At 49.4% G+C, this 16,259-nt stretch overlaps 1 protein-coding gene across 6 annotated transcripts; it reads right to left on the reverse strand.

Annotated features, from left to right (window-relative positions):
- Positions 1-3,548: 3,548 nt before the first annotated feature.
- On the reverse strand, positions 3,549-16,073 carry SLC35B1 (solute carrier family 35 member B1). 6 transcript variants are annotated; one of them, XR_009560375.2, is made up of 10 exons: positions 15,593-15,943; positions 14,805-14,908; positions 14,090-14,220; positions 13,767-13,797; positions 13,018-13,175; positions 11,546-11,672; positions 10,701-10,807; positions 10,380-10,533; positions 8,063-9,689; positions 3,549-5,923 (listed from the first exon to the last, which is right to left on the reverse strand). XR_009560375.2 is itself a non-coding variant. In XM_070044480.1 (9 exons), exons 2-9 carry the CDS (start codon positions 14,834-14,836, stop codon positions 9,637-9,639), a joined length of 768 nt encoding a protein of 255 aa, XP_069900581.1. In that variant the 5' UTR covers positions 14,837-14,908; positions 15,983-16,073; the 3' UTR covers positions 3,549-9,636. The 6 variants fall into 6 exon arrangements, 5 of the variants coding, with proteins under 5 accessions (XP_069900581.1, XP_030695829.1, XP_069900580.1 ...); XM_070044480.1 differs by lacking the exon at positions 15,593-15,943 and adding an exon at positions 15,983-16,073 and having other exon boundaries at positions 3,549-9,689; positions 14,090-14,195; XM_030839969.3 differs by having other exon boundaries at positions 3,549-9,689.
- Between the last annotated feature and the right edge of the window lie 186 nt (positions 16,074-16,259).

Below are 16,259 nucleotides of genomic sequence, written 5' to 3' on the forward strand. Positions count from 1 at the left end.
GCTCCACTGCCATCGATCTGCTAAAGAATATTCCAAATCTATCTCGAGCCAGGTCTTTCTCTTGAGCTCCACTTACATATCCAACTATCAACCTGATATCTTCAGTTGGATGGTCCATAGGCACCTGAGATTCAGCAGAGGTAAAACCTGATTCTCCTCCGGTGCTCTCTTGCCTCACCAATAGCTCAAGCCTGGGAACGGGAAAGTGTCCTTGACTCCTCAATCCCACTTCTAATTCAACACCAAGTTCTGACAGTTCCATGCTTTAGTTATCTCCCAGTTCTGCCTACTTCCTTCTGTCTCCACTGACACCTCCCCAGTCCTTTCTGGGATTGCAGCAGCCTCCTCCCTGGGCTCCCAACCTCTGGTCTTCACCCTTCCAGTTCATGACTGCTCTGCAGCCCGAGTGAGATGTCTAAAAAGTCAATCTGATTGAGTCACTTATTTGTATTCCACCCTTCACTGCCCTCGATATAAAAACCATACTCCTTAATAGAGGTGAAAGGCTCTTTGCCAGTGACCTATGCCTTAGTCTCCAGGTGGTCTCTGATGCTTCCCACCGCACCTAGCAGTAAGGTTTCCTGTCACACAGAGAACTACTTTCAATTCCCTGAGTAAACCAAGTTCTCTCTTTTTGCACATACTGTTCTCTCTTCCCAGAACAGTCTTCTCCACAGATTTCCCTGCCCCTACCCTCACCTTCCCCTGGTTAATTCTCTGCTGATTCTCCAGCTTCAATTCATCCGTCTGTTCCTCCAGGAAGCTGTGCATGTCCCCTAGCCCTGAGCTAGGTCTTCCCATATTCCTCCTCTCACTGCAACCCCTGTATCGTGGTTGCCTGATTCCCTCTCTGTCCCTCACTAGATGGCAAGCTCTTTGCGGGTAGGGATTTCCCTTTTTTTTCTCTCTCTATTATGTTTTCAGCACAGGGAAGCATTCCTAGCATGTAATAGGTATTCAGATAAATGCTTGTGTGATGAATAAATGAATTAACTAGTGAAAGAAACATCCTTTCAGGAACTTGGATCCTGTCGTTTCAGGCACAGAAGCCTCCAGGAGCTTCCTCTTCCTGCATCCTCTGTTTGGTCACAGGCTGGTCGGCAGCCTCTGAGAACCCTGAACAATCTGCTTGAGAGGCTCCTTGACTCACTGCATCCACTGGGAGCCCAGTCTTCCCTTAAAAGGCCACCTTATCGGAAAGTACCAGTGATGGCATTTATGAGCTCTATTTTTATCTGTGTTGGAAAAGTCTCAAAGTTAATTCCCAAGCCAACGACATTAAACTCAGGAACATGGATGAGCAAGAAAGCATCTACGTGATGCCTTTGAGTCACAGCTTTGTTTTCCGTGGCAAGACTTCCAGTCCTCCCGGTCACTGGGCCCTTGTTTTTCAGGACCGGCTGACTCTAAAAAGCTTTTGGTCCCCCATTCGTTAGAACTAGATCCTGCAGCCCTTAGTGGTCTAGGAAATGGTGTCCTCTTCCTTAAGCTTTGCTTAACTCTGCTGGGGCCTTCAGAGAAGAACACAGAATAGATTGCCAGACACCTCCCAGTTTATTCAAACCAGCTTTCTACCCCCATTCCCAAATGGGAATGAATCGTGGGTGATAGCATTGCTAGCAGCAGGAAGGAAGGAGGCGCGTGGCCAGAGGAGAGGGCTCCCGATGAGCTTGGCCAGAGAGATAATTGGACAGAAGCTACAGAAATGAGAAGAGTAACCCAGCAGAGCTGGCAAGCAAGTCGAGGGCCTGTGCCAGGGAAAGGATTCGCTGTCAGAACTGGGGGAGATTGAGAGAGAGAGAGAAGGGAGGAGCATGGAGAGAGGAAAATGGCATGAAGGACTGAAGGAGGAAGGCTGCAGGAGGGAAACAGGGAGCAGCAGAGATGGGAGGAACCACAGGCTCCTCCCAGGAAGGGGAGGAGGGAGGGGGCACACACTTCCCTTTAATCCAGGTGGGGTCCTTTGGGGAAAGGGGATGTTGGAGAGTCAGGTGGAGGCCCCGGAGAGATGGTCAGTCACACCCCCCCACGGCAGACTCGCAATGAGACAAGGAATGTTCTCACTCCCAGATTCAAGGTACTAAACTGGCCACGATCCCTGCCTCTGGAAATTTAGGAAAGATAGTTTTTGACAAAGGATGCTGGAACTCGGAGGACTCGAGCCACTATTTGAGTCTCCTCCCCTTTCCCTTAGCAAAAGCCTAAACAATTCAGGATCCATGCCCCACTGTCTTGCACCCCGATCTCCCCTTCCCAGCAGCACCCACACAGCCCAGGATCACAGCCCCCTGTGCGTCTCTGCCCCTGCTGGCTACTCTGGGCCAGGGACCAGCCTGAGAGCTTGGAGTCTGGGCTGAGTCAGCACTGCCTGTGGGAGAGATTGCTTCCTGGAAAGTCTTGCTTCAAAACTTCGGGCTGGCCAAGCGCCGGTAGCGAGCAAGAGGCACACTGGAGGCTGGACGATGCATCTTTGGCTTTCAAGATACCTCTCACCAGAGAGAGAATCATGGGACAGAAATTTCCATAATCCCGCTTAAAGAGTGACTCCAATGTACTTCAGGCTGCCCCTCCACCCTCCACCCTCTCCGCTTCGGAAAATCACATTTTTCAGGTCTCACAAGAGATTTCAGGGCCAAGGTGGAAGTCTGATTCCTGATTGATCTGGTTACTTCTCCTGTAAATCAGACAAAATATATGTTCTGAGCCTCAGATATCTATTTTCTGAAGATATGTCCTTATTCATTGGGGCAGCAAGAATGCTCCCTTGTGTGGGCACAAGGCAGAACCCTCTCTTGATAAAAAGGACAGCATACCGTTAGTAGGACCAGCAGACTGCTCCAGGGGCCAAGCCCCCGCTCTGCCTCTGGGGGCTGCGATGCGGAGTCTAAGCCATCCCCACCCTTCTCTTCAACTTGGGAGTTTTGATCCCCCCAATGCAGGGTGAAGGGTCATTTTGATGGTCTCACTTTGGACAAGTGAGAAGAGGGAGCATTTTACTTTGACCCCCACAACTGCTTGCTATGCAGCGGGCACTCTAGCGGGTAGGCAGTGAGTGGGTGGCAGCAGCTGCCAGACACCTTCCCCTGAGGATGTATCAGTTGGTGCCAGAAGCCTCTATAAGCTCTTTCTGATCTCCGTGCCAGCGACTACGGGTCCTGGAAGGAAGCCAGGCGTCCACCGTGAGCCCTGCATTCTTCTCCACCCCCTCATCCGCCGAGAATGAGGTGGGATGGCTTGGGAGCTCACTGAGAAAGGAGCCGATGGTTCTTAGACACATTTTCCAGCTGTCACACCTGCTAACGTGGGAACTCACACTCATGAACACGTGCACACTCAGCAATAAATTGTTTCAGGCTTTCTTGTTCCATCCGTCCCATGCCCAAAGCAGTGGGAATAAGAACTTCCATCAACAAACTGTGGTTCCCAGTTTGCCTCCTTCTCCCTCCCTTCTTTCCACCCTTCCACAAACACTTATTGATGTCTGACTGGCACCTACCCTGTGCCAGTCACTGTTAGGGGCTAAAGACACACGGACACAGTCTTGGGGGAGAAAATATATGTAAGTACTAATCAGACACAAGGCAGTGTGATACAGTGTTGCAATATGAGAGGTGGCAAACCGGTGGCCATGGGCCAAATCTGACTTGTAGACACGTTTAGTTTAGCTGGCAAGGAATTTAAAAAATTGTCAGAGTTCACATAAAAATCAATATTTCCATCTGTTTTTGAAATAACACATCTGGCAGTAATCTGGAGGAGGTAAAACACCACTGTCCCCTTTAGCTGGGATGTGCTCTCAGTGTCATAGGCCACATACCCACCCCCCACCTCACCCACTTCCCTGTTGAGTTAAACTGGTTCGTTTCGTTCATCCACGTTCACTACCACCATCGTGCACGTGTTAGAATTTGGGACCCTTAGAATGAAAAGCCATCAGAAGACCCAAAGGATGGAACCATCAGCTCTGCTCAAGGGAGTCAGATCAGTTATCCCTTGAACTAAGTCCAAGGACTTTGTTGATTTGATGACTCGTATACTGTTTCTCCCCTGCCCCCATCGTCAGATGCATAAGGGAAAGGCTCCAGTCGGTTCCCTCCTCCAAGCATCTCCAGCCCACAGCAGAGTGCCTGGTACAGGGATGATCTCAATGCACACTTGTGAAATGTGTTGAATGAATGGAGCCGCTAGAAGCATCAGGTGGAAAAGGGAATTCCAAGCAGAGGGAACTGTGGGTGCAAAGGCGTGACAGTGAATAGTATAGTGGGAAGCTGCAAATAGTTGGTGGTGAATGGGGGTGGGGGTGGGGTGCCGGAAGTATGAGGAGGGTGGGATGAGGTAGGGTGGAAACAGCAGGAGTTGAAGCCGGGAAAAGACTCCCGTGGGACCCGGAAGGGCTTTTTAGAGTGTATTAGGAAGGTAAGCACGGAATCTTGGAAGTGATTTAAGGAGTGGAGTGACAGGATCAGAGTCTTGCTTCACACGGATGACTCTGGCAGGGTGGTGGGGTGGGGAGAAATGGGAAGCTACAGAGGGAAGACGGAAGCAGCAAATAGAAACTTCAACTCAATATTCCCCTTTCTGAGGCCCTTGAAATGCCACTGGGGATCTATTTTAAGAAAATGGTGCCCCCTGCTGACTTGGTCTGGGCTTGCATCTCCCCCTGGCCAAGAGGGAAATTACAAAATGTTTTGGCCCTGAACAAAAGTATCTGGAGGCCCTGGGCACGGAATTGCAAGTGGTGATGCATCTGAGAGTGCCTTCCTTTCCTAGATGAAGAGGGGCCCATGAGAACGGGTGACAATGACTAATGCCACAAACTGTTGCCAGATAAATACAGAACACCAGCTAAATCTGAATTTCAGATAAACAAGACACAATTGTTTGGTATAAATATGTCTCAAATATTGCATGGGACATACTTATACTCAACAAGTATGTGCTGTTTATCTGAAACTCAAATTTAGCTGGGCATCTGGTATTTTTATTTGCTAAACCTGACAACCTTAGATAAAGTGTGTTGGAGGGGCCAGGAGAAAACTAGAAATGAAATCGGATGCGTTACCCTCCTTGGGTCTCTCTGCAAACTCAATCTCACCCCTCCATCTAAACAGAGCTGGAGATGATACTTTCTCATACTTTATAGTGTTGCCCAGTTATACGATAACTCTATTTGGGAAATCAGTTTTCATTAAATGAGCCCATGATTACAGCGGACCCCTAAGAGAATCTAAAGAGAGCTGTGGACCCTTTTTACAGCAAAACTAACCTACTAGCTTGACATATGTGCGAGCACCTGTGTTACACACACATTCGTACATTAAAATTTCAGGGAGTTCTCAGCCTTCGTGTAAGAGTGACGTTCCCTCTAGGGCTATGGTCTGAATGTGGCAGTTCCAGGGTCCTGAGTAGGAGGAAATGGTGTCTGGTCAGCCCCTAAGCTAAAACATGATGCTTCTGCTAGCTCTGGCCACCCACACACCATGACAAAACACAGAAGTGGGCAGGAAGACATATCCTGTCCCCCCCCCACCTTGGAGAATGCCTTGAACCTCTTCCCTCTTCCACCTCTCCCAGAAATAACAAGGAGTTGGGCATATTTGGACAGAAAACCCACCAGCCCTTGTGGACTTGTCCCTCAGCCGAGTGGAAGGCACGGGATGAAATCGCTCCCCGTTCCAAGACCCTCTTTGTTCTCCTTTCCAGCCTTCTTGCCACGGCAGGTAGAGCACCCTGGTTCCCAGTCTGAGGACTGTCAGAAATTAGCTTTCAGCAGTAGGTGGAAGTTCTTCCAGGATAAATTCTGGGTGCTCTGAGCTGGGTGATGAAAAGTCTCGGCCTGAACATCCTGGGAGCAGACCTTGGAGTGGAGGTGCCGCGTCTTGTCTCCCTCCCGCAGCCCTTAGAGCCTGCTCTCCTCTTGACCCTGCAGAGGGAAGGCAGAAGGTCAGGCAGATGTTGGTTTAGACTCTCAGAATGTTCTAAATGATGTAAAACCTCATCGCCTGCTGCTTCCATCTTTGTCAGCATATGCTTATGCGACATTCAGCTTCAGTAGACTGAATCATGGAATACAAGCCCCAAACTGACCCAGGTGTTTCAAGCCAGCAATCATAGTGATATGCCTACAATGTATTACCATAGGATGACATTTTATGTTGAACATTTTCTGCAGTTAATCAATTTTTCTTATTACCTATATAGTGGTATGATTTCCAACTATCATTTCTTTGGAAGAAGGATTCTTTATTCCGAGGTGGATAGCCTTTCCTAAAATTTTTGGACTTAAAGTGTCCTTTTGTAAGCCATAATGATATTAGATTTTTTTTTTTAAGTCCTTACTTGAAAATATAAAAAGCCAGCATACTTATATCAGCCCCCCAAATTATTTGAAAATTCTACTGGATCAGGAAATCCAAACAGCCGGAAACCAGTGCCTTAGCCTTAGCTTGCTGACCTCTGACATGTGCTAAGTGGAGGCTCACTCTGGGCCCTGCCCTGCCACGGAGTCGTGTGACCTTCAGCCGATGCACTTTGGTGGACTTTGGGCTCCCTGTTCCGTATATGGGGAGACTTGTTTTTGGCCTAAGCTCTCCCCAGGAGTGTTGTAAGGATAAAATGCCATGAACTAAAAGAGCTTTGGGAAAGAAGGAGCTCAATAAATATGAGATTGCTGTTCCTAAAGACAGCTGGTGTGTTTTCAGTGGGAAGGGCTGAATGATCCCGCAGAGACCCAGGACACTTTCTCTGCCAGGACATCTGGGGAGAGTGACCAGCACCACTCAGAAAGTGTGCAAACTGTTCCACCGACAAGTGGGACCAGACGGCAGAGGCAATGGGCCTCCTGAGGAGGTTGGCTTCTCCCCCTCCAAGGGCATAGGTCCAAGATGCAACTAGAACTCGGGGAACCTTGAGTTCTAGTTAATCTCTCTGGGACACACCCAGGGACCTACTGCAAGTTGCCCCCTTCCCTAACTTGTTTTTCCATTTATAAAAGGTGCAGATGCCTGCTCAGTCCTCTTCACAGGGGTGTTACAGGGCTGTGAGAAAACACATCACCCAAACCTAAAGAACTCACTTTAGAGATTATACACAGTGAATGTTTAATTCCTGCCTTTAAGTCCTTTGAACAACAACATATAATTTTTCTTCCTTATAATGATTAATTGCAGAATAGCCTTCCCTATGGTTTTACCCCAAATCACATTTGTGCATCGCTCCCCTAGCCCTAGGCTAAGAGGTGTACAGGAAATGGAAAAACCACTCTACCATGAACCTGAGCACAAACACCTAAGGAAGTAAGCCAGATAGTTTGACCAAAATAGACATTAAGTACAGTACACCCCAAAAGAAAAACACAGTGCTTGGGAAAATGTGTGTCCGGTGCCCTCCCTTATACACATAGCCGAGAATTAACTGCAGATGAAAGTCCTTTGATGCTTAGAAACCTGAGACATCAGGCTGCCCAGGGTTAGTGATCAACAGTACTTCTGTTTGAACTTGCCTGGTATTTCACGTTTATCGGTACCATTATAACCTAGCAGAGTGTTACCAACGCCGAGTCTGACTTGGCACTCTCAGTTCCTGTGATCCTGTAGGTGAGTACGCCACCCCGAACGAGCTGGCAGCTCACACAACATTTTAAAATATCTTGCAGTTGAGCTGAAATGACGCCTCCCTGTAGAGCCACTCACCTGCTCCTGTGCTCTCACTTGAACTGAGTTGAAGCAGGAGCACAGGGAGAAGCAGGCAGTTTAAAACCCCATTTCCCACTTGGCGGTAGAGCCAAAGCTGCCTTTCCACTTCCTTTCATCTTTACGTGCTCTCTCCAGCTCAAGCCTCACCTTGCCCAGACACCTTCCTTCGTTGTTAGCTCTGCATTTCTGAGATGCAGTGATTTTTCTACCCGTCTCCCTATTAGACTGTGAACACCCTAGAGGGTAAGTACTGGTCCTACTCAACTTTGAACTCACAACATGTTCACAGGACATGTCACACTGAAGGAAGGGTTAGATGAATAGACACAGGACTGAATGAATATACCAGACCTGGGCTCCTGGCTCACCTAGGACAGGCTTGCTCTAGTATCAGGTGAGAGCCAGGCTGAGCTGTTGGAAATCCTTCTTGCTCTTGGTGACTGGTATGAGGCACGTCTGAGACCCCTGGCTGGGGATGGCAGGGGGTAGAGGTGGAGGGGACTGGCCTGATAGCTGGGAACACGTCTCTGGTTAAAACAACAGGCCCAGGTGAGGACTGCTTATAGGCCCCTGGCCCTGGTAACGTGGTCTCACCACCTAACCAATCCACAGAAGACAGTTTGGAAGAACTATCAGTCCAGTAGGGAAGGAGCTAATTGATGCAACTTTCAGGATGAGAAACAGAGAAAACAAAGGGGTGGAGAAAAGAAGGAAGTTCAGCCAGTTGTATTTAAAACCTCTTCTCTCAAGGAGGAGTTCAAGATGAGAGGGGGCCTTTGGGGGCAGAGCTGCAGTGAACTCGGGCCCCTAGAGAGTGAGATGAGTGCAAGTGAGGCAGGTCTTGAAAGGCTGGGCGGGGGGTGGGAAGGCAGCCGCGCAGGAAGGAGGCTGGGCTCCCATCTGGAGAGCCAAGGGGCTGGGGCTGCTGAACAGATGGAGCGAAAGTTGCAGCTGGTGGAAATGCACTTTCATGTGTAAAGTTTGGTCCACGGAGGATTTCGACTTCCAACTCTGAAGGCAGCACTGGGCAGGTGGCTCTGCTCCATGCTCCGCCTTCCCCTCCCACTGCCACACAGAAAATTCGACAACGGCGGCTCTATGCCAGGACTCAGCCACCGTGCCTTCCACCAGCATCCCTTTCAACAGGCAGGAGTTGGCATGGGGACACCAGGGCACAGCCAGGATGGCGGAGGACTGCAATGTTTTAGCAGCTGAAGGGGGCAGGGGAATAGGAAGGATTAATCCAGCCTTCCCAGGAGGGGACCGAGAGAACCAAGAACAGACGCGGAGGTGGAGAAAGGGAATCAGACCTTCCAAAGCTGTTCATGACATACACACTGGGTCTCCGCTCTGGACTTGGTTGAGCTTTGGCTGAAGGGGACGCACTGGGGAAATGTGAACACACAGCAGACTCTGAGGCTCTGGGCTCATTTTAGCTCAACCTTGAGAGAAGTTTCTCAAGGGGAGAATATATCTGTAGTTTTTTAAGAAATATTTGCCCACCAGAGCTTTAAGAGAGAAAGTGATTTTTACATCCTCGGGCTCTGACAGTTACCTGTCCTGATATTTAGACCTTGGCCTGTGGGAACAGAAGCCACAAGCACAGCAGCTCTTGGGGGAACTGGCCACCCAGCCAGGTTAACCACACCCACGAGGGAGCAGCCTGGGCCATGAGCACCAAGCTCTGCCTCTTCCCCCTCTTTCTTTCTTTACTTGTGCGAGGCTGTGCTCCTGGCCATCAAAAACAGAAACAGGCACTCTGTCTTGTTAAAATCCAAATGCTGTTTTTAGAGTACGTGATTTTGCTTCCTTAAAAAAAAAATAACAAAATAGCCGACTGAGACCTAGTCCTTTATCTCTATTGTGTCCATTTTCCCAAAAGATGTCACTGTTCGAGAAAATAACTTAAAATATTCTTGGAGTGGAGGTAGTCTCTCTCTTCTTAGTGGGATGTCTTCTTGGCTCCTTTCCCAAACTTGGCATCGAGACCAAGACCTATAGAGAGAGAGAACACGGGCTTAACTTTATGGGGAGAAATGAAGCCTACAAATGATTTGGGGGTGGGGGGGGTGGGGGTGAGCCTTGGTTCTCCAAAATTGGAGCTTTAAATAAAACTAGTTTTCAAACATTGGTTTTATAAAAGCTCCTCAGAGAAAAGAGATTGGTATCAAATGAAAAAAAATCACCAAGATACTGGTAATTAAATGTATATTTGAAATACAGCAGGGACTTCCCTGGCAGTCCAGAGGTTAAGACTCCACGCTTCCACCGCAGGGGGCACAGGTTCGATCCCGGCTTGGGGAACTAAGATCCCGCATGCTGCGTGTGGTGCGGCCAAAAAAAAAATAATAATACAGCAAGACTGAAAGAAATTTAAGAATCAAACTTCTAAGCTAGGTCTCTCAGCTTACCCACAGCAGCATAAATGAGTAGGGAATAAGTATAATAATTTTACCCTGCTCAGTATCTGGGGAAAGCAGAATCACTGGAAAGAAATCACTCAAATGAAATGTTCCTTAGGAAAGCTAGAGTAGAGGTAATGCTTCCTTTTCTCTTTTAAAAAATTTTCTCTAAAGTAACCTAATGAATTTCACAAATATACAAGTAAATATTAAGGAAAAAGAATAACGCTCTGTCACTGTCCCTTTGTGTGGTCCAGAGCTGCCCGCTCTGGACGGAACTTACCCAAGAACACAAGCACAGTGCCCACCCACTGCATGGGGCTGATGGGGTTGGCGAAGAGGATCACAGAGGCCAAAATGGTGAAGAACTTTCGAGTTGTGGTGATGATGGAGCAGGTCAGGGGACCAAAATACACCACTGTCATGAAGATGAAGCTCTAGAGAAAGACAGGGAAAGACTAGGTCAGGCTGGTTCTTGGCTATCTATCTGCCAAGAGGTCTAAAGTCTGTAACAGGACATCACGGCTAATCTTGCCACCCCTCTTCTCGCAGCCAGGCCAATCTCTTTTGGGGAAGCCAAGCCATCCTCCATCAAGGCACTCACCTGGCCCAGGGCACTAGTCAGGCCAAAGAGCAGGATGTTATAGATGATGGCAGGGTATCTTTCGGCAAAGCTCAAGAACTCCCAGAGCTCCCCAGTGAACAGGATTCCTAGGAAGAAACGTCAAAAGATGAACGGTGCATCTTGTGTGCCCGTATTCACACCCCTGCAGAGGCCTGCTAAAGCACTCTGAAGGAGGCCATGGAAAAACATATGGAGTGAGTTTGTATTGTCCCATCAGGCATCTCCTATTTTTCTGATAAGAGAAACTAACTAAAGACTCTTCTGGGAAATACTTGGAAGTTAATGAGTTACTTCTGCCAAAGTGATTGAACGCAGCAAACCTCAGATGCTGTGAAGATACTGATCCACACATCCCGAGCTCAAGGCAGCCCCAAGCACCGCTCGATTCCAGCCATCAGAAGCCTCCTCTGTTAACCCTAGTGTGTTGTATGAAAAATACTCCCTGTGTGTGCCCAGATTTGAAAAAAGTTAGGAAGCACTGATTTAAAAGCAAATACATCCATGTTTGAACAATATTCAGTATTCACCACATACCAGTGTCTCATCTCCCTCAGAAGAGGGCGAGTTCCCAGGGCACCCCAGCATTTTACTACTGTGTGTCCTCCCATGATACCTGGCACAGGTCTACCCGATTGTGCCACTAACAAGTAGCAAGTAGAGCCAACTGGTGAAGGTTTCTCCAAGGCTTCTCAGGGGCCTGGACATAAAGGCATCTGAGAACTGATGGGCAAAGTTAGCAACTGGCACCAGAGCTAGAGATTATGTGGATGAGGGCAGTCTGCCCTCTGCTGATACGTAGAAAGAATAGCAGAACTGCTCCTTACCGGCTCCCAGCAGCAATGTCGACCAAAGGTTGACGTTCAGCATCATGTGGTTGGAGCCTGTTTGGTAGTGAGCCCGCATGTGGTCCTGGGAAACGCCGGTCAGCCCATCCAGGGTGAGAGACAAGAGCTGGGAAAGAAAGAGTACAGCCTGCAGTGAGAAGGCCACCGGGACCCTCCCTAACGCAGGACACAGAACTCTCACCTTTCTGAGACCCCTCAGAAAAGCCGCTGCCTTAAGACAGAGTCCTCAGAACAAAATGCTGCCATTTGTCCACAGGTGGAGGATGGGAGAGACCACGTGAGCTCCCTCCTCCCCTCAGGCACTCAGAACGACAGGCGATCTGAGCCACATGGATGTAATGTGATCGGAGCAGGGCAGGAAGCCTACCGCTTCCCAACACAATGCTGTGAAGTCTGGCGTGCAGGGGCCTAGAACGGCTCATGGTGAGCCACACTCATTCTTCCACTAAAGCTGGAGAGAGGAAATCTAGTCCCAGCATGTTAGCCTCCTGGCTTGGAGTATAGGGCTCCAGAGACTGGATTCTGTGGTCACACTGCCTGGATTAGAATCCGGGGCAATGTAAGCCACTAACTCTGCCAATTAACAGCCATGTGACCATGGGCAAGTGATTTAACTTTTCTTTGCCTCAGTTTCTTCACCTGTAAAATGGAGATAATGCTATCTAAGTTATGAGGTTATTGTTGTAAAAATTAACTAGTTTACACGTAGAACACTTGGAAAAGTGCCTAACACCTAGTAAGTAATAGCTACTATAGTATTTTTTTAATTAATTAATTAATTAATTAATTAATTTATGGCTGCATTGGGTCTTCGTTGCTGCGCACGGGCTTTCTCTAGTTGCGGTGAGCAGGGACTACTCTTCGTTGCAGTGTGCGGGCTTCTCATTGTGGTGGTTTCTCTTGTTGTGGAGCACGGGCTCTAGGCGCGCGGGCTTCAGTAGTTGTGGCTCACGGACTCTAGAGCGCAGCCTCGGTAGTTTGTGCACGGGCTTAGTTGCTCCGCAGTATGTGGGATCTTCCCAGACCAGGGCTCGAACCCGTGTCTCCTGCATTGGCAGGCGGATTCTCAACCACTGCGCCACCAGGGAAGCCCTATAGTATTATTTTTAACCCTGGCTTCCATGTTCCTTGGAAAGCCACAGTGAGAGACACACTACTCCTTTCCTCTTTGCTCTCAGGTCTCTGGAACCTCACACCAGCATTTAGACACAGGCCTCAGAGTCATCCCTTCCCCAGAAGGAGAGCTGACCCATAGTGAAATATTTTAGGCTCCCCACTATGGCCTTAGCAGAGCCAAGGGCTTTGCAGCCAGAGACAAAGACCAGAAATGTGGGGCAAGAAACATCACAACCTCCCTCAAAACATATAACTGGCCTTCTGCCTGCACAGGTGGGGATACTCCTCTGTTAAGATTACGGGAAAAGGCTTCCTTTCCCAACAGAATTGCATACCAGGAGCAGCTCTCCATAGCCAACTGTGTGTTCTTCTATCCCGACTACTTTCTTGGGTTTGTACATGAAAAGGGCCACTCCAGCCACAATTAGCAACACACACAGGTACTTGGCCATTGGATACTTCTTCTTCAAAAGGGTCACTCCAAGGAGCATGACTACAGGGAAGAAACAGAGTGGAAAATTCAGGCACCCATAGGCATTGATGAGCCCAACACTCTCCTTCTAGGAGCCAAAGACTCACGGGAAAAAAAGAATGTCTGAGAAGGAAAGCCGACACAGGACAAAAGGAGGGTGCAACGCTGGCACCTAGACAGAGACGACTGAGCAACAAGGTTGAGCAAAGAGTATAAGGAAGGGAAGAGGTAGAGAACAAAGGTGAAAGTTCCAGGAAGGAACAGGGCAGGGGAGGGGCAGTAGGGAAGAGTGACAGGTTGAGGAAAAGGAAACTGATGATCAAATGGGATTTAGGGTGTCTAATGACAACGTGAACACATGGGACACCAAAATGATTGACTATGTGAAGCAGGTTAGGTCAGCCTCTGGCTCTCAGTGAGGATTACCAGCTAATGAACACCCAACACCACAGGAAGTGATAAAGGATGGGCAGGGGGAAGGGATGGAGGGAACCCGAGAGATAGCTATGGTGAGATGACAAAGCCCAGAGGCATAGAGCTCTAGCAGAGGAGGATCAAGCTCACTGCAGGAAGAGTGAGGAAGGAAGATGGCGACCATCTTCTTCTGCTTACCTGGGATGGGCTTGCACGATTTACCAAGGACCTGAAATTAAATTCAGCAAAAATAATTTCTGAGCGTCTTTGATGTGCCAGGTACTGTACTAGGTGCTACGATAAGATGAGTTAAGTGTGAGGCCTGCACCAGAGACTGCAGCCTCGGAAAGCAGCCCTACCACGGCCAGCCCACCACCACTAAACCTCAGATCTATGGTTCTTCACACTCTTAACTTCCCAAACACACTCTCTTTTTATTTAAGTCACAGGCCAGAGGGAAGCATCTTTCATCCTTTTCAAGCAACTTCTGAGCCAACCCTCATTCCACCCTAAGGTTTCACCTGAGTTGGGTAGTTGACAAACTGTAGTGCTGAGTTGCTGGAGACCATGGCACCCAGATAGGAGACAGAACAGGCAGCATAGAGCCAGCTCCGAGTACGATCCACCCTGGCAGTGTCAAAAAACTGGATCACTGGGAGAAGACAAAAGAAACATACAAGAGAAAGCTGGTGGGCCTAGGATGGACCACTGAGCAAAAGTTGAAGCCACATGAAAGGAATTTGCCTGTCAAATAAGATGAGAAGCACAAACTATTTCTGTCCTCTTAGACTGGGAAATCTCTGAAGATTCTCCAACTCTCCAATCCCACCTAACCCTAACACAAGACCTCATGGAGGGCAGGGGTGGGGGTAGGGTGTCCATTCAGTTCAAGGGACTAGTTATCCCTGCTGCTAGCCCCCAGGGAACAAAGAGAGAATGCTCAAAACATGCTTGAAGCTGACACATAAAGGAAAATCAAAAGGACAAAGGAAAAAGCTTTAAGTATTCTCATGGGGATCTGGAACACAGAAGACCCATTTCCTGCACATTTCTGACTGACAAGTTGATTTAATCTAAGGAAATGGGGTTTCACCCTTTTCCAAAGCCACTAGTTTTCTCAATCGAACAGAGAGGCTGTTGCAAGCACTAAAGGGGCTGAGGGTGCTGAGACTTAGACCTAATGCCTAGGATACAAAGGGGAGGGGACACACAACAGATTACTATCTAAGTACTCACAGATCTTGGCAAACACGGCATTGATCACGCATTGGATGAAGACCAAAGTTAAGGCAAAAGTGAACGTCTCCTGCTTGGCTCCCTCCCCATACTTTCCTCTTGTTCTAAGAATGAAATGCATGAAAAAGAGGGGAGGAATTAGTATACTTCCCTCAGTGCCATCTACCTACTAATCCAGAGCCACTGAACACTTTGAAATTTTCTAGCCTCTCTAGACGTAGGGAGAGTTTGGTAAGGATCACCGGGCTCATTGACATCAGAAGCTGATTTTATGGCATCTAAAAACTAGACATTCCAGGCTGCTGATCCCGTAGCCGAAGGAAAAAATATCCGTACAGGATGGAGCAAGAGGAAACGTGAAAAATTAGTTGGTGAAACGAGGTATCCCGGGCAGAACAAGGGATTTGGGCTATAGCAGCAGGGCCGAGGGCAAAGGAATCCGCTACCTGCAAGCATCTGGGAGTTCCCAAAAGGGGCCGGCACAGGTCATGGAAACCTAAGCCTGTGAAACCTAGCTCCTTAGAACCAACAGGAAAAAAGAGCAACCAAGGGAAGAAAAATAACCAGCTCCCGAGAATCCAGAGACCAACTTTCACGTTTTGGAAACCTAGGGAGGTTTCAGCGGCAAAGGCGGTCAGGATGCCGGGAGGGCGGGGCGGCGTGGGGGTGCAAAAGGGAACAGTGGGGCCAGGGGCGGGAGGACCGTGAACCTGACCACAGGCTGGGGAGACAAGGCGGACTGGTTAGGGGGGCGGAGGTCTGCGTTCCGACCCGGGGGATCCGCTCACATCTTTTCCTGCAGGATCCCATAGTAGAAATAGCAGACAAAGACGCCGAGGAAGCAGAGCGGCAGGCGCAGCCGGTCGGGCACCAGGGAGCTGCTAGCGGCCATGAGACGCCCGGACGACCCGACCGGAGACCCGCTCACAGCCGGCAGCGGCGGCGGCGACAAGTCCAGCCGGACATCGCCGACCGGCGACAGGGGCCTCATAGGAGCTGCATGTGACCGCCGTTGGGCAGGGCCTCAGCAGCCACCGCCAGAACTGCCAGCTCAGGACCGCCGAGGGGAAACTCTTCAGAACCCTGAACCCGCTTCCAAGGAAAGGACACCCACCCTGGGGCCTTGATCTCGTCCCTGGTGGCCAGGGGAGCCCGCTGTCCCGAGGGTGACGCCTTACCCTCGAGACTTTCCGACCAGGCAACTCCGAGGACAACTGAGACCCGGAGCTCGACGGGATGGCCTAGGAGATAGGTGGACGTGGAATGATGACGTGTAAGGATGTGGAGGTGACCAATTGGCTGCGCTGTGCAAAGGCAGACAGGTGGGCGGGAAGGAGGAGTGCGCCGGCCCGGCAAATCCAAGAGTCTTTTTCCCGGTCGGCTGTCAGGCTTCTGCTGGGTCCTAACGCCCGGAAATCGCAATGCAGCCTTAGCGCCCTCTAGCTGCTGCCCAGC

Source organism: Globicephala melas, chromosome 20 (genome assembly GCF_963455315.2).
Source record: "Globicephala melas chromosome 20, mGloMel1.2, whole genome shotgun sequence".
Taxonomy (NCBI): Eukaryota; Metazoa; Chordata; class Mammalia; order Artiodactyla; family Delphinidae; genus Globicephala; species Globicephala melas.